General features: G+C 44.5%; 1 protein-coding gene across 2 annotated transcripts in view; it reads left to right on the forward strand.

Annotated features, from left to right (window-relative positions):
- Nucleotides 1-710: 710 nt before the first annotated feature.
- Nucleotides 711-18,932, forward strand: part of NUCKS1 (nuclear casein kinase and cyclin dependent kinase substrate 1) — a 41,043-nt gene continuing 22,821 nt past the window's right edge. Inside the window, exons 1-2 of one of the 2 annotated variants that reach the window (XM_073615790.1) lie at nt 711-1,198; nt 17,087-17,130. In XM_073615790.1, coding sequence (XP_073471891.1) covers nt 1,182-1,198; nt 17,087-17,130 — 61 coding nt within the window. In that variant the 5' untranslated portion in view covers nt 711-1,181. The remainder of the gene's footprint in view (nt 1,199-17,086; nt 17,131-18,932) is intronic. The other variant, XM_073615789.1, reaches the window with a different exon arrangement.

Below are 18,932 nucleotides of genomic sequence, written 5' to 3' on the forward strand. Positions count from 1 at the left end.
CATGGGAGAAATTCACTCCTCTATATGGGAGAAATAAAAGGACTCCTCCTATATCACAGGTGGACACTAATAAGAGGTATTGATGAGGGAGTGGGGTGCTGCAACGCAAAAGGATTTGGTCAGAATCCATACACTAGACAAATATTTGGGGGGCACATAACTGACACGCATGAAAATCGAGATCTCTGCCGGTGAAATGTGTGGTTTTCATGCATGTGTGATGTGAATGAGCCCAAATCAGCCAGGAATTATGAGGAAATGTCTCCAGAGGGGTGTGAGGAGATATAAAGGCAGTCTGCCTATTGTGCCTTCTACTCAGCAACCCTCTTGGCTGTAGTATGGACAAAACACACGTTTGCGTTATTAGGCTAGCCTAAGGTGATTTTTTATTGAGCTGCTCCGCGTATATTCACTTCTGTTTGTACCCCTAAACCATAACAACACAAAGACCAGTGCGCTGTACGAGAACACAGTATAACCGTGGCGAATCTGCTGCTCTCCCAACACAGCCCCGACTCCATCTTCCATTTCTCTGTAAAACGTGACCTCTCACTCGCACTAGTCCCCACCACCTACCTAAAACCTCGTCGCAGCAAATGATGTGCGAGAGTGATGTTTTAAATAAACCAATGAAGCTTCGCGTGCTCCGCTGCGGCCAATCAGCTCGCGAGGCGCCCACTCAGCGGGTTAGGCTGCTCCCTTGGCTCAGGGGTTTGAGGCGGCGGTTGGGGAGGGGGATAAACGAGTTAAAGCCTCGCCGTGCCGTAGTTTAGCGGGAATTGGCCATTCTAGGCTTTTACAACGGACGGGGGGGAATCAAGCGACTGAGCGGGCTCGGGGAGTGTTCTGTGGAGAACGGCGCGATACGTTTAGCTGAGCGCTCCGCCTCCTCCGGTTTTCCCGCCTCTTTTTTTTAACTCCTTGCCTAGACGGCCATTAATGTAAGCTTTTCCCGGGGACGAAGGGAAAGCCTTTTTTTTCCCTCCCCCCGTACATTTGCTGTAATAGAACATCTAGGCTCGGGCCTCTTTTTTTTTTTTTTTTTTATTCCCAACCCCCCTCCCTCCTTGAATAACCCCCACCCACCAGAAAGCGACCTCCCGGGGGGGTTCTTTTTTCCGAAGGCAGACGTTCGCCCCCCACCTCCTATCTCTAGTTGCTGTTCGGTACGCCGAGGAATCATGTCTAGGCCAGTGAGGTGAGTACCGAGGGAGGGTAGGCCTGGTGGGCTTCTCCGTCACTTTAGTCACACGTGCCTCAGAGAGAGAGAAGGGGGAATGGCGCTGAGGCATGGCGAGACTCCAAATGGCGGCACAGGACGGGCAATTGTCTGCTGATGGGGGGGACGCCATTGCAGTGCTCCTCCGGCCTTGTGTGTCCGGCCACTAATGTGTTTATTGGCTTCTTTGTACGTGCGGAGGCGCCGTGTGGTGAGAGGCCGCCTGTTTGGAGCGCTGGCCTTACATGCTGAGAGTTCTCCTCCTCACACACGGCATAGTATGTACGGTGATATCACATGTAGACTAGGAGTACTCTGCCATATTAACGCCTTTTTTTCTACCGTTTTTAATCACCGAGCGGTCTTACTAAGCATGTGTTGTATGGAAATGTGGGGCTTCGGCGTGTATATAGGGTTAGTGGGCCGGGCTAGTAAGAGTTTAGTGGGGAGGGAGGGAAGTAGTGTGTACACACAGCCTACTACACACGGCTCCGTACCTGCCTGCCCGGCCGAACAAAGGCTCTGCTGCTCGCGGGAACTAATAGCTTTTCTTAGGAAATTCACACTTTTTTTTAAACCCTGAAAGCAAGCCCTTTTTATTATATTACAGCGTATTCATTGATAGGATGGCTTTGTTTTTAATTTTTAGGCTTTTTTAAAATTCTATTTTCATCTTGTGAGCCAGTCAGCGACTGTTTTTCACAGCGCAAGCTCTCCAGCAGTATGTATCCATTTAAATGGATGAGACAAACCACTTAAATCAGTATTGAACCCCAACCGTATATTGCAGCTTACCAATGCTTTGGCTCCATGCACACTGGCTTAAAAGTTGCTTCTGCAGGACTTTTGTGTTCTGCCTGTAGAAGCAACTCAATGTTATCCTATGTGTCCATAGGCATTAGGATGATTACAGGCATATTTGAGCTCAAGTTTAGAGGCAGGAAAAAAAAGCCTTCTGGTTTACGTTTGATTTGAGCGCACTGGCGTCTAGACTTTGTTTAAAAAAAAATGCTCTATATGATTTTTTTTTTTTAGCCCAGTGTGCATGGAGCCTTAGAAGTTAAAGCGTTTGTTACCCCCAACACTTGATATTCCTGATCTGTGCCTGCTATACCATGTACTCGTATGAGAAAGTATCCTGTTCTCTTTGTATTGCTTTCTTTATGTGAAATCCCTAGTGTGCTTAGTAGTCCCTCTGCTTTCCTGTTACAAACTGACCACACTAAGCAGGAGAACACAACGTGGTCAGTTCTCTAGCTCAGTGTTTCTCAACTCCAGTCCTCAAGGTGCCCCAACAGGTCATGTTTTCAGGATTTCCCTCATATAAACCAGCTGTGGTAATTACTAAGGCAGTGAAACTGATCAAATCACCTGTGCAAAATGTGAAGTCTGAAAACATGACCTGTTGGGGTGCATTGAGTACTGGAGTTGAGAAACACTGCTTTAGCTATACTGGGAACTCAGTGTGCTCTCTTTCAGTGATCACACTTGTTCTGACACGCCCCTGCCATTCACTGGGAAACTTGGTACGCCCTTGAAACGCGTTAGCCATTTGTGATGCCATCTGACCCCTCCAATATCCGGTCTGGGTTGCAGACGTTCAGAGACGTAGTCTCATCTACTGATGAGCCTCTTATGCGCTCGTTTGTGAGTATGATTATTGCAGTTATGTTTTTTTAAATAAATGTTACCATTGGTAATGCACAAGGTCGGTGCGCCCTCATTTCCTCTTTTTTATTATTCCTCTTTTTATATTAAACTGACGTTTTAGGAGCAGTTGGGCATTTTTTTTCAGCTGCCCCTGAACTCACCTGTTATCAGTACACGTACACAGGATCGTTTATAGGCAGTTGAGTTTAGAAGCATTTTTTTGGAAAGCAAAAAAAAAATGCATTCAGGATGGATGTTCAGAGGCATTTGAAACGGCAAATGCCTGTAACAGCTTGTTAATGTGCGTTTAGCCACATTTTGTTTACAGGCGTTTTTCAGTGTGCTGCTGTGGCTCCCCCCCCAGCTATTATGCAGCTGAGAGCAGAGGGAATGTTAGCACTTATATGGGAAAAAAGGTATTGAGTGGTGTGGTGTGTTTTTTTTTTTTTTGTTTTATATATCTATACTAAAATGTTTTGCCTTTCATTTCTATTTTAAAGCTAAGTTCCGCCTGGGGGAAAAAAGAAAAAATTAAGTCAGCAGCTACAAATACCATAGCTGCTGACTTAATATATGGATGCTTACCTGTCTAGGGAGCCCCACAAGCCGGTCTTTGGATCGACGTACTGGGGCTGCCGTCACCATTGCAATAAGGGAACCAGGAAGTAAAGACTTTCGGCGTCACTCCTGGTTCCCTACTGTGCACGCGCGAGTCGTGCTGCACATGCTGAATGGTCCCTGCTGTCTTTTGGGATGTGTGTCTCCCAGAAGACGATGGGGGGGGGGCGCGAACATGGGCTTGGTTTGCCGCAGAATGTGCGGCGCTCTATCCCCCGAAGTGGGAGCAAATACCTGGATTTGACAAGTATCCGCTCTCCCCCCTGAAAGGTGCCAATTGTGACACTGAAGGGAGGGGGCTGGGGGATTCCGATAAGTGCAAGTTCCATTTCTAGGTGGAACCCCGCTTTAAACTGGGTTGTGTTTACAATCACTTTAATTTAACTGCGTCAATTTACGCAATGCTTTACATTTTGTACATTCACATCAGTTCCCTGCCCTCAAGGAGCTTACAATCTAAGGTCCCTAACTTCCATTCATACATACTCAGAGATGGGCTTAATCGTCTTTGTAATCCCATGTGCCCAATCCCGCCATGAAGCTGACACTGCACACGGCTAATCACACACTGAGATATTTCCCAGTCTGTGCAGCTGCGACCCACAAAATGTCTCACTGCCTGTGATTAGCTGTGCCCGCTTCCTGGCGGGATCGGGCACGTGGGATTTTGAACACGCTCAAGCTCATCTAGGGCCAACTTAGGCTGACCATACATTGTAGAATGTTCTTTTAGCTTTATCAAAACCATATAATATAAGGTCAAACCTAAATACTTTCAATTTGTATGCAGTCAAGCAGGCCCTTGCACTACTTAAGGTAAAGCTAAAGGAAATTGAACAAGAAAATTGTGTAATGCATGGCCAGCTTTAGACTGGATCCATTTAACCTTCCAGAATGTCTTTGGAGTGTAGGAGAAAACCACCTGGTGGAAATGTGCACAGGGAGAACTGCAAACATCAGGTAGTGTTTGTTTCCCTTTTTTAAGCTTTATTTCTTCTGTTTTCATCAGGTAAGCAAGTCTGTTTTTCACATCACAAACTCTCTAGCAGAATGTTTACGTGGATGAGACCAACCATTTAATACTGGCAGGGGTGATTGTTTTTTCACATGGTTTTTAATGCATTTATAGGAGGTGTCAGTTGGCAGAGTGTCTGTTGCATTTGACACAGTTTCCCACACACTGCAAATGTGTATGGTAAAGTCTACAGGCTTAGAAAGATCCGATTGTAAATGGATGGGAAAACTGGCCACAGGACCGTATTCAGAGTAGTGGTTAATGATTCTTACTCTGAAATGGTCTAGGGTTGTCAATGGTGTACTTCATGGTTTAATTTTGGGACCCTTACTTTTTAATTTTATAAATGATATAGGTTCTGGGATTAAAAGTACAGTTTCTGGATGACACCAAGCTATGCAGTGGAATAATGGCCTTTCAGGATGTCTCCAACTTACAAGCCAACCTGAATTCACTGTTTATTGTGGCAAATGAGTTGTAAAGTTATGCACTCGGGGGGCTAAAAACATGCATGCAGCATACATTTTAGGAGAGAAGCTGTTGGGGAAAATCCATGGTGGCAAGGGAACTAGGTGTTCTGCCAGATCATTTATTATACAGTAGTTATAGAATGCCAACAGTTCATAGGCTTAATGGCATGCAATGTCAAGCAGTAGTTTCCAAAACAAACAAAATCTTTTTTTGTTTTTAGAGAGGTATAGACTCCAGAGAAAAATATATCATTTTGCCCCTCTACAAATCGTTAGTAAGACCTCATCCAGAATATGCAGTTCAGTTTTGGGCACCGGTTCTCAAAAAGGATATCGGGGAACTGGAGACAGTGCAGAGAAAGGCAACCAAACTGATAAGAAGCATGGTAGAGTTTAGATATGAGGAAAGATTAGCTGAACTGAATTCTCTCGAAGAGATTCAGGTGGGATATGATCAACCTGTATACATGAGTGGTCCTTATAGTGAACTTGGTGTTGACATATTCATTTAAGGTCATTACAGAGTACAAGGGGGCACTGTACATCTGAAGGAAAAGTTTTAATCTCAAAATACGGAAAGGCTTCTTCACAGTAAGAGCTGTGGGATAGACTCCCCCCAAGAGCTGGTTCTGGGCAGTTTTTTGTTTTTTTTTTGGCCCAGTTCACACCTCTGCGTATGGGGGCAACAACTGTGGTAAAAAGGCACAAATAGAACAGTGGGCTGCCCAAAAGAAGCTCCTGTTTTTCTTTGGAACGCATGTCCCTCAATTCTGTTTGCATGTTTTTACCACGATTGTCTCATGATGAATCGTGGGAAAATCGCTCCATGTTTGTGGTTGCTATTAGAATCAACAGGGAATGCACGGGCATTTCACGATTTGCCACCATTGTGAATCGCAGCGATTCCACCCGCAATTTGGAATGCAGAGATGTGAACGGAGCCTTAAATGCCTGGTTTCTTTCCTAAATGCACATAAAGTGGATGTAAACCCTCACACCTACCCAGTGAAGTGAACAGCCTCAGATGATAGAGATGAAACAAAAAATATATAAATATATCTGTCTTCAGCTTTATATACTCTTTATTAAGGGTGCAATGAATCGTCACTGATCCGTGATCCGAATGGTTCACCCTGTTCGGATCGGTACACATGCGCTCCGCTGAGCGCGGCTTCAGCCTAGCTCCGGAGCGGCGGCCATCTTGGTACACCCAGCGGCCGTTTACCACGTGATCGCTCCGTCAAATGACGGAGCGATCACTTGTAAACAAACCGGCGTCATGTCATGACACCGGTTCCTCTCTCCCCTCTGTGTACTGATCTGTACAGTGGAGGGGAGAGATCGGATGGCAGCAGTGCCAATACTCTACCATACCGCGCTAATATATTATTACAGTGGGGGAGATTTTTTTTTTTTTCTGAAAATGATCCGAACCGTGACTCCTGATCCGAGGAACGATCCGAACCGTGAGTTTTTTTTTATCCGTTGCACCCCTACTGTTTAGAAAGTTCAGATCGTGTTCATTTTCTCTTCCTGTTCAACACTGCAGTGAAGCCTAGGTGTACCAGCCAAGACAGCTGATTGAAGGAAATGGACCCCCCCCGGGCATAGGTAGAGACTTTCAGAGCTGATCATTGAATAATGCAGGGCTCTGCTAATCTATTTATAGCATCCTCCCCAACACAAAACTCAGGCTGCTTTTATCATATGTAATAGAACTTGTCAGGAGTTATCAGACTGATAACGGAAGAACAGAGCAGGAGACAGCTACAGGACATAGTGCTTTGAAGAGAGATAACAAAACACTACCGATATGTGCCCAGCTCAAATTTAATGAGTCGGGATTACATCCACTTTAATTTAACTGTATACTAATATTTATAAGTAAAGTTGATCCAGGGAATATTTGATTGCCTCTTGGGGGGATCAGGAAGGCTTCCCCCCCCCTTCCTTGCTGGAGTAAATGAAATCACGTCCTCTGGGTCAGCTGTGGGTATAGGATTGTATACTTTTTTTTTTTTTCCTTCTATTGGTTGAACTTGATGGGCTTGTGTTTTTCAACTAGACTATGAAACTGTCATGCTAGAGAAAGCAGTGAAAACACAAGCACTGCATTTGTTTGATGCATTTCCATTAAAGTCTATAGAACCAAAAGCGAAACCTTCTGGTGTGAGCGCAAGTTTGGCTTCAGTTAGTGTATCTAAGTCTTATACATTTAACACTTGACAATGCTGCTGTCTGTTGTGCCCCCTGTGCTAATTCCACCAGAGTGGTGTCGTACTAATACAGGAGGTATGTTATTATTCAGATCACCAGTTGAAAACTGAGAAAAAAAGCCTAATGCTGGCCATACACTACATGAAAAATCGTCTGAAATTCGGTCATTTAGACAGTTTTTGTTTTTCGGCCAGTTAATGGGCACAAATCGGTTGGGACGTTTTTGAGCCAAAAACGAAGAGCAAGTTTGGAAATTTTCTGCCGAACGAACAGTAAATTGAAAGGTTAAAGTGGAGCTCCACCTTAAACAAAAATATTTAAAAGCCAGCAGCTACAAATACTGCAGCTGCTGACTTTTAATAAATGGACACTTACCTGTCCCAGGGTCCAGCGATGTCTGCAGCCGATCGATCTCTCGGCTGCCCCCGCCGACATCCTCGGTTAGGGCATCAGGAAGTGAAGCGTTGCGGCTTCACTGCCCGGTTCCCTACTGCACATGCGCAAGTCGCGCTGCGCGTCTACACTGGTCCCCGTTGTGTTGTGGGAACTGTGTTTCCCACAACACAACGGGGGGTTGGCATTTGCGGCTAGCTATGCCCGGAAGTGGGTGCAGACACCTGTATTATACAGGTATCTGCAACCCCCTCCCCCCTGAAAGGTGCCAATTGAGGCACCGGAGGGGGGGGGGGAAATCCGATGAGCGGAAGTTCCACTTTAGGGTCGAACTCTGCTTTAATGTGGTTCCCGTCCAAACTTTGCACTAGGTATATGTGAAAAAATTAAAACTGATTCATTTATGTCCGTTGAACGATTTATCAGTCATTACGTGATGCCACTATCGTTTGCTCTCGCGGCCGAATGTTTTTTTCGAAAATTTTTTTTTTTTGCAATCATAGGTAGCAAGTATAAACAAACGTTTTTCTTTAAAGCGTAAGTAAACTCGTCCATAAAACAGTTTCCTTTGTGGCACGTGCTGGAAATGTAACACCCCCATTGGTTGTGCTCTCAACCAGTCAAACCATCCAATGGCTGGTGTCCTAACTGGTCAATAGACAAAACAGCAGGACACGGGAGCACGCATGTGGTCAGCCCAGGGCTAATCAGCACTGTCTAGATAGAGGGTCAGGGGTCCTGCACCCTGATAGGACAGTCAGTGCGGAAGCTGTACAAGCTTTAGTCAGACGCTCATAGAAGTCACAAGACTGCTATATACTGCTAAGAAAAGGTATTTAGCAGTTTAGATTTACTAAAACAATTGCATTTCCGTTAGAGTTGTCCCAACTCCGATACTGGTATCGGGACCGATACCGAGCATTTGTGCGAGTACTTGTACTCGCACAAATGCTCCCGATGCCTTAGCCGATACCTGGGATGGGAGAGAGGCGAAGTGCAACAGGAAGTCAGTGGGTAGAGCGGAGAGCGAGTCCTCAAGCAGGTAAGTTGCCACGGGTGTAAAGTGCAGGGCACAGCTGCATCCATCGGGATCAGCGACCGGAGTCGTCACATTCGGTAATAGAAGTGACGCTCCGTGTTGCCGTTACACCGTCAGAGCTTAAAAATCCCAACGCCCATCTTGGTACACCCTGCACTCGGCCACACTATGCCAGCAGCAGACATCTTGTTACACTCAGCCCATATAGTTCGGGCAGGGTATAACAAGATGTCTGCTGCTGCTTTGAGGCCGAGTGCAAGGTGTACCAAGATGGGTGTCGCAGAGGCAGCATAGAAAGATAAATCCTCTCGTGCCCATAAGTGCCATTCATCAATCAGTGCCCATCCAGCCAGTGCCACTGCCACTTATCAGTGTGTGCCACCTATTAGTGCTCATCAGTCAGTGCCATCCATCAGTGTATGCCAGCCATCAATGTGTACCATCTATCAGTGCCACCTATCAGTGCTGCATATCTGTGCCACCTAATCCTATCAGTGCAGCCTCATTAGCACACATCAATGAAGGAGAAATAGTACTTATTTACAAAATATAAAAAAAAAGAATCGGTATCGGCGAGTACTTGAAAAAAGTATCGGTACTTGTACTCGGTCTTAAAGTGTTATCTGGACAACCCTAACTTCCATGTTGTGTACTATGGGAGACCAGATTTGGTAAATGCAGGGTCCTGGGTTTAGTAACACTCTACGTTTTGAAAATGAAAGCTAGAAGCTGGTTGCTATGTACAGGCTCTCCAACCTTAGTAAAAATCCTTGGAGACCCCATTCAAACCTAGTGATTTAGAATCATGCAGAATCTGTTCATTTTTGTCCGCTTCCTTTGTGTGACAATTGCACTTGGGGCATCCCGTTCAAGTAAATATGCTGGCCTATGTGTGACATGCAGAAACGCATGTAAATCGGCCCCAAAAAATTGAGTTGGAATGCGTGTTCTGGCTATGCAGGTGTGAATGGGGCCATAATGATTCCTAGTTAAAACCGTTGCATTTAGTTTCTGTGTTTAAAAGATGGTGCATAAATGCAGGTAAACCCAAGGGCAAAAGGTTTGGTACTAAATATAGATTTGTACTGCAGTTGGAAAAAATGTCCTAAAAATTGCCATAAAAAATATTTGCCCATCATGCTGATCCTTTCGTTTTCTGTACTTTGGTTCACTGACATTGAGCAACTAATGCAGATCGGCCCTTTTGGATATCATTCCAAACTACTTTATTCCAAGTTTGTGTTTGACTACTGATTTCACATTTAAGCATTTTGTAGCTTGAATCTCAAACACAACCAAAACCCTATGCTTTTAAATTGTGCTCATTCACAGCTCGACACCTGAAGCTCCAGTGGGGAAAAAAGGTGCCAAAGACGCCATGGCCCCATAGACCTTGATGGGAGTGCCAGGGAAAATGTCATTTTACAGGACTAAACAACCAGTGCTGCATCCTAGCAACTAGCTTTTCATTGGCTAAAACAAAATCAGTCAAGTGAAAATGCACAGAAACTCACCTGTAAACACTTATGTTCAGGTGTGAATGCAGCCTTGGGAGATAGCCATGTGTTGTATTATTGTAATTGGATGTTGCCAGTGGTAAACGTGGGTTTTTTTTTTTTCAATATTTTTGTTACTTTTTTGCTAAAAAAAAAAAAAAACCCCAGTGGTGAGTAAATGGCACCAAACGAAAGCTCTATTTGTGTGAAAAAAATGATTTCATGTGGGTACAGTGTTCCATGGCTGTGCAATTGTCATTCAAATTGAGAGTACTGAAAGCTGAAAATTGGCCTGGTCAGGAAGGGGGTTTAAGTGACAAGTAAGTAAGTGGTTAAACTGATCACACAAGGCATGAGAGCACCGCATGGTCAGTTCTAGCTGTGCTGAGATCTCAGCCTGCGCTCCTCCAATGATTAGACTTGTCCTCACAGCTCCCCCCCTGCATATCCATTCATTAGGAGGATCGATGTGCTGCTCCTCCTCCAGCTCTGAGCTTATACAGCTGAGAACAGAGATTATGTGACTCTCTCGCTGCCCATTAAAGTGATCCCGTGGTGAATCTGCCGTCTGGACCACTTTTATGTGAAAAAGGAGCGCCGATTGTTTAAAATATGGGGGTTATGGCAGCTAGCTACTGCCATAACCATGGTATATAACATCAAAGTAATGAGGTGTGTGTGTGTGTGCACACACACTGGGCGGTCCAGAAGTGGTTAAAGAACTCCAGCTTTTTCTCCCCAGAGCCGATGCATTGTGCATGTAAATGAATCACAACCCCACTGTCGGTTTGTGTGTAACTTGCCTCCTTTAGCTGTATACAGTAGGTTTTTGTCTGATGCCACTCCTGGCTGAATTTCAAAGTTCTAATTTCCTGTTTCCAGTCTTGATATTACATGTTCCATGAACCTTTTGAGTCGATGTAGCTTCAGGGTGGGCTATGGGAGTTGCTTGTACCAGTTCTGGGAGATGAGGTGGGTGGGTCCTAGAGTTACTGTGGGTGTTTCTGGGGCTTCATGTGAATGGTGAAAGGTGTTATTGTCATACCTCTTCTTGTGTCTTTTCTGTCATGCAGCATGGTAAATGGCTTCCTCAAATACTATAGCAAAAGGGCTGTTGGAGGTTATTAAGGTATTTCATATGTAAATTAACCACTTCACAAAGTGTATGTATTTTTCACATTCCCTCTGTTCAAGAGCTGGGGGAGGAGAAGCAGCAGTACACTGAGCTTGCCAGTGAATGTCAGTGCAGCAGAGGTATGTCAGGACAAGCCTGATAATTGGTGGCGAGTACATGGAGTTCCCAGCATAGCTAGAGTACTGACCACTGTACTCTCCTGCTTAGTAAGGTCAGCTTTTAATGGGAAGGCAAAGGGACTAGCAGGAACTCCGGGGATTTCACACAAAGGGGGGAAGGATACTGTCTCAAGTACATGGTACAGCAGGCACATATCAGGAATATAGGTGTTAGGGTAACAAACACTTTAGCTGGGCAGGATAGCAATCTAATTGTGATCCATTCAATCCTACCCAGCAGCATAGCTAGCTTTCAGGACACACGGCTTTGTAGGAAGGTTTCCTTCTTGAATAATGCTGTGATCTGTGAGGCTGGACTTGGGAGCTTTGGATCTTCCTGTAGGTGTGACTGAATGCTATTCAATCCCACCCACCATCTAATCTGTGAAGAAAGTTTCATTGTTTGCAGAGTCTGAAAGACTACGATAGGGGGTGTTAGACTAGCTGCTGTGTAGGAAGTGGTTGTGGAAGGGACAGTCTATCAGCAGGATATACAATGCGCCATGTGGTACAAAGCAACACCTAAACCCAGAATATCAGGGAATCTGCAGACAACAGAGCAACATGGTACAGAGGTATAATCTATGCTCTGATTGATCGCTCTATTCAGTTCTAGTGCGAAGAGAGGTGGAATTCAGTTTTAAAGCAGTTGTTAACCCCGCTTGGTCATTTTTACCTACAGGTAAAATTAATATCTCCTTAACTTGAACTGTTTAGGACAGGGGTAGGCAACCTCGGCACTCCAGCTGTTGTGAAACTGCAAATCTATCATGCCTCTGAGTTATGCCTGTGATTGTCAGGGTCTTGCAATGTCATGTGACTTGTAGTCTAACAGCTGGAGGGCCGAGGTTGCCTACCCCTGGTTTAGGAGATAGAAGTACATCTTCGCCAGCACACCATGGATCAGCAAACAAGATTGTCCAAAAAAGGTTTTTAATCAAACAGTCACATCACAAGGGAGGTGCAACGTTTCGGGGCCGCGCCCCTTCGTCAGGCAAGTGTGCTGGCGAAGATGTACTTCTGTTTGATGCTTCCAGTACCCAACTGGTAATCGTTACAGCCCCCATTAATGTTCTATTGCCATTTGTCTGGGAACGTGTGCGACTGGAATATCGAATTGACTGGTTTAGGAGAGATTCACCCTGTATTGCAGCCAGTGACGACATTGGCGCATGCGCTCTGATGGCCCAACATACATTGCCAGTGTTCTGCTGAAAACGCCAACTCGTCAAAATCTTCAACCACGTCACTTCTAGTGACTGCAGCACTGATAATTGGAGCTTTGGAAGAGTTGGCTGTTTTGACAGAACAGCAGCGTGTACACTACGGTACACCATATAATAAACGGATATTTTTAGTCTGCCAACAACCAACCAACAACATGGCCGCCTCCAAGGCGGTGACAACTTTATTTCGTCATTACCCGGTGTTCTGTCAAAACAACCAACTCCTCGTGTACTGCAGTTTATACACTGCCGCTGTTCTGTGAAAACAGGCAATTTTGTAGATCTTTAATTATTGCCGATGGAGAGTCACCGGAATTGATGTGGTTGGAGATTTTGGCGAGTTTTCGACAGAACAGCGGAACATTGGAGCTTTGTGCCGGAACCGAGCATGCATGTGCGGTAGTGACATCGTGGCTCCAGCCGATCACATAGCCGGAGCATGCGAACCCGGAAGAAAGACTGGGAAGGTGTCAGCCCTCTCAGCAGTGACCTTAGAGCGCTGGAGGGCTTTGTTCCAAGGTGAGTATTTCATAATGTGCTCTTATACGAGCACATTATGCAATTTAACAACAAAATTATACTGCACTTGTGGTATAAAAAAAAAAAAAAAAAAAAATCTGAAAATAAAGCTGCACCACTAACGTGAGATATTAATCACAATAGAAGCATTGTAAATAAAAACTGTTGTGCTAAGGTCAAATTATTCAAATGAGTCAAAGTGTCCATTTCATAAGAGTCCCAAAATTGTGATTTAAAAGTGAAATTACTCTTGAAGTTCAGACAGAATCCCTCCACCTTGTGGATTCACTGCCACCACATACAGTTGCGCTCATAAGTTTACATACCCTGGCAGAATTTGATTACTTGGCCATTTTTCAGAGAATATGAATAACATAAAAACATTTCTTTCACTCATGGTTAGTGTTTGGCTGAAGCCATTTATGATCAATCAACTGTTTACTCCTTTTTAAATCGTAATGGCAACAAACTACCCAAATGACCCTGATCAAAAGGTTACATACCCTGGTGATTTTGGCCTGATAACACCCACACAAGTTGACACCAAGGGGTTTGAATGGCTATTAAAGGTAACCATCCTCACCAGTGATCTGTTTCCTTGTTAGTGTGTGGGTATAAAAGGTCATTGCTTTCTGGACTCGTGGCAGACCCTTGCATCTTTCATCCAGTGCTGCACTGACGTTTCTGGATTTTGAGTCATGGGGAAAGCAAAAGAAATGTCAAAAGATCTGTGGGAAAAGGTAGTTGAACTGTATAAAACAGGAAAGGGATATAAAAAGATATCCCAAGGAATGCTAATCGGGAGTGTTCAAACTAATCAAGAAGTGGAAAATGTGGGGTTGTGTTGAAACCAAACCACGGTCAGCTAGACCAACTAATATTTGTCATTGGCTACAGCAGAATAAAGGTGAAGGTTCTGGAGTGGCCATCTTAGTTTCCTGACCTCAATGTCATTGAGCCACTTTGTGGAGATCTCAAATGTGCAGTTCATGCAAGACAGCCCAAGAATTTACAGGAACTGGAGACTTTGCTAAGAGGAATGGGCAGCTTTACTATCTGAGAAGATAAAGAGCTGCATCCACAAATCCCACAAGACTCCAAGCAGTCATTGATGTTAAAGGGGGGGCAATACACTATATTAAGAACTGGGGTATGTAAACTATTGATCAGGGTCATTTGGGTAGTTTGTTTTCATTATGTTTTAAAAAGAGTAAACATTTGATAAATGGCTTCAGCCAAACACTAACCGTGGGTGAAAGTTTTTGTTATTCATATTCTCTGAAAAATTACCAAGAAATCATGAATTCTGCCAGGGTGTGTAAACTTATGAGCACAACTGTATATGGATGTGCTCTTACCAGAGAGCATAGTCCTCCTGTTACGGAGGGTCAAAGCAGGCTCACGTATCTCATCCACTACTTTTCCAGCAAAGGAAAAAAACAGTAAGAATCGCTCTAAACCATCCATGGACGTAGCAACAATCCTCTTGCCTCAAGCAATCATAACCAATGGTAAAGCCACAGTGAAGAGATGAGCACCGATAGTGTAAAACCTCCTAAGAGCTGACTTTATTAAAAGTATTGCACTTGATTGGAACAAGTAATTTGGCATAAAGCCCCACTGCAAGAGAAATTCTTTTTCCCAAATGTATTGCATCTTTTCTTTTGGATAATTTTAATAACCCCCCCCCCCCCCCCCCCATCTCCGCTCAGCGTGTCACCTAATGACAGTGCTGTACCATCCCCCTCCTGCTGCAGAAATAACCTATATATGTTTACATACTCAGTTCTGTAACCCAATAGAGTGCCCCCCTGTCTGTTTGTTTCATTTAAAAAATAACTCCTTCGGCGTATCTCACGGCGGCTCCCAGCAATCACACGACCGGCAGTGTCTCCTCTCCTTGCGGCCCGCTGACGCCAGTGGGGAAACCTCGGCTCCGCCCGCTGCTTTTGCAAGACGGGCAGTGGGGACAAACGGCTGGTTACATGGGAGCCGCCATGAAATGCGGTGAATGGGGTGTTTTTTATGAAACAGACTGGGGATACAGAACGAAATGTGTAAATGGCCGAAAGTGGGTTAACGACCACTTTTTAAGTGGTTCATCTCATTCACGTAAGCTTTAACGTGGTTCTAAACCCTACTTTATTTTTTATTTTTTCCCCCTTAAAGACTTAAGGTTTAGCGTTGGTTTTACCACCACCACCACCCCCCATTTAGGGGGTATCCTGATCCTCTCCCCACACCTGGTGTCACAATTTGAAACCGGCGGCGCTCTACAAACAAGTCCAAGTCATTAATTCAGTCTTCTGTGAATTTATAGATTACAAGTCCCATCTGCTGTGATGTGGCTCCCCCCCCCCCGCAGCTACAAGTAATGTAGTTGCTAACTTGTAATATTAGGACACCCGAAGCCACTGCCATTTTGTTTTTCACCTGGTAATCCAGCCCGCAAGAACGAACAAGCTCTCCTGCAGATGTATCGAGATGAGACAAATCTCTTACCACTGACAGGGTTGCTTACAATGATTGGCTTTTATTGATGTAAAATAAAATTTTATCCCAAAAGGAACAACTGTTGCTGAAACTGCAAAAAGAAAAAAAAAATCTTCCCCCTGCAAGCTAATGTTAATGTACTAGCCTGCATCACATACTTGCACATTATGAAAGACTTTGCTTAAAATGAAGGCCTCCAGCGGTGCGCTGTCACCACTGACAGGGCTTTCATCTTTGCCTGTCTTCCTTTCAGGTTTGCGGGCTGTTTAAATGGGCCAGCCCCAATGACATTAAATTTATTGTGGTCTGTGATCCTGTTAGATTTCAATTCCCTTAAAGTGATTGTAAAGTCAGTGTGTGTGTGGTGGTTTTTTTTTTTTTTTTATCAATGCATTAAGATAAAAACCTGTTTGCAGCAGCACCCCTAATACCTGAGCCCCATCTCGATCCAGCGATGTGCATGAGAACCTTGGCTGCCTGGGACTCTCCCTCCTGATGACTCACAGCAGCGGGCACCATGCACCATTGGCTGCTGCTTTCAATCCGTCAGTAAGCCAATAAGGGGGGGGGGGGGGTGAGGCCGAGCAAGCTGCTTGCTGTGGGGTCAGTAAACAGACGTGAGGGGCCAGGGACGCCGGCGAGAGACCAGAGAAGAGGATCCAGGCTGCCCTTTGCAAAACCACTGCACAGCAGTTGGCAGCTACAAATACTGCAGCTGCTGACTTTTTTAAAAATAAGGACACTTGCTTGTCCAGGGCACCCGCGATGTCCTCACCCGAAGCCGACCCGTCCCTCGGCTCCTGGTGGAGGCATCGGCATCTTAAGGGAATCGGAAGTGAAGCCTTGTGGCTTCACAGCCTGGTTCCCTACTGCGCATGAGCGGGACGTGCTGCGCATTTTGTCTGCTACCTGCTGTCTTCTGGGACCTGTGTGTCCCCCAGAAGACAGCGAGAGGAGGGGCCTGACATGGTGCGGATGTTGCGATGATCTTTCGCCGGAAGTGGGAGCAAATACCTGTATTAGACAGGTATCTGCACCCCTCCCCCCTGAAAGGTGCCAAATGTGACACCAGAGTTGGTGAGGAACCGGATAAGCGGATGAAATTATTCTCCAGGTGTTGCCACCCCTAAAGAGATTTTTAAAGAATACCAAGCAGAGCTTTTATCTTCTAATTGAAGTCGCTGGCTGCAGCATCATAACTGGTTGTGTTCTGTGAATGGTACAACATTTGGACTGGTGTCAGTCTGATGCTTTTCCATTGCAGTGAGGAGCCAAACATATGCAGCTAAATACAGTGTTTAGAAGAGTTCACATGAAATGAGAGAGATATATAGATATATATATATATATATATATATATATTTTATTATCTCCATTTTATTTGATTGTAAAATATGTTAACTGACTTTTTTTTTTTTTTTTTTTTTTCTTGTTACAGGAACAGAAAAGTGGTTGATTATTCGCAGTTTCAAGATTCTGATGGTATGGGTTTATTTTTATTAATTACCTGATTACAGGTACTTGTATATTGTCATAAAGTTACGCAGAGCTATAAATATATACAGTACTGTTCAAAAGTTTTAGGCAGGTGTGAAAAAATGCTGAAAATTAAGAATGCCTTCAGAAATGGCAATGTTAATAGTTTTTTTTTTTTTGTCAATTAACAAAATGTAAAGTAAATGAACAGAAGATCAAATCAAACCAATACTTTGGTGTGACCACCCTTTGCCTTCAAAACAGTATCAATTCTTCTAGGTAACCTTGCACACAATTGTTGTACTCGGCAGGTAGGTTGTTCCAAACATCTTGGAGAAGTAACCACACATCTGTGTATGTGGGCTGTCTCGGATCCTTCTGTTCATGTTATCCTAGCCACTATATGTTGTGCTCAGGGCTCTGTGGGTGCTAAACCATCACTCTAGTTTTTACTGACATTGGCTGTATGTTTGGGGGTCTTTATCTTGCTAAAGAATACATTTGGGGCCAATCGCATGCCTTCTTGATGGTATGGCATGATAAGTATCTGCCTGTATTTTTCAGCATTGAGGAGACCATTGATCGGGCAATGTTGAGGACCTTGGACACAGTGGTTGGCCAAGGAAACAATGCAGCAGATGCAAGATATATCACGATTACTTCCCTATAACATTGGAAGATGTTAAGCACTGCCATTAGCACAGAACTGGTGGGATTTTGTGGTCTCGGGATACCTAAAAGATGTTTACTTGCACATACTAACGGCAACTGCCCTAACCTGTAACTGGCCTTAACAGCAAGGAACACATGGAAGGGTAACACTTTTCAAACAAAAGAAATTCCCAGTTCAACTTGGCAGCCAGCGTACAACAAACCAAATTGTGCTAACAGTTCACGTTAAAAACTGGTTTAGTTTGCACTCATTTGCAAGTACATGCGTAAGCTGCAGAGGCCATGTCACGGCACCCCAGTATTATCTGCAATCCTAACTATAAATTGAGAGGCTCCAAAATTGGAGCACATATAAAATAATGGATAAATTGGGGACAGGTATGCCTGGAGGGAGCCCAAACCTCCTTTTTCAAAGGCACAGCTGCACACTGGACACCCAGCAAAATAGCGCACTGGCAGCGAAGGTGTCCAGTGCGCACCCCCTTTACCAAACGGCAACCGTCCCAAACTATAACTGGCCTTTAAAAGCAAGGAGTGCACATACCCATCTTTCCTGTGGCTAGTCTGAAACACCTGACCAGTGTTTGGTGTTTTTTTTTTTTTTTCCCCCCCAAGGAAACTTCACACACTCTTTCCTGTGAAGTTCACACACTTTAGTATAGGAGCTCACCGAGATTCCGCTTCTGCAGGAGAGTCTTGGGGTTGATCGCCTCCGTTAAGAGGCAGAGCTGAATGATCAGCGGTCGTGTGATCACTCGGCTATCTTTCTTAGCACAGACATCTTGTTTCTCAGGGTGCCACCTGGTTTTTTGTTTTACCAGGTGAATGTTTTTGGTCTCATATGATACCCTTCAGATAACTCTTAGATTCAGGCAGTCCCTTGTTCTGTTTGGTGTGCTCCCACCTCTGTTGGGTTGCTTTTGGACTTCATTTGTCTTCCTGAAGCTCTTAACAGTCTATCCCTATCTATCTAATCACTTGGTTTTTTAATCCTGCGATTTATTTCCATCTTGTTTGTGTGGAGAATGGGGGAATCTATCTATCTATCGCCAGCTTTTGCCATCACACATGATATCTGAATTCTTGCAAAAGCCTAGGCATGATTGGTTTTCTTTAAAAAGTTAAACTTTGGGCAC

Source organism: Aquarana catesbeiana, linkage group LG02 (assembly GCF_042186555.1).
Source record: "Aquarana catesbeiana isolate 2022-GZ linkage group LG02, ASM4218655v1, whole genome shotgun sequence".
In the NCBI taxonomy this organism is placed as follows: Eukaryota; Metazoa; Chordata; class Amphibia; order Anura; family Ranidae; genus Aquarana; species Aquarana catesbeiana.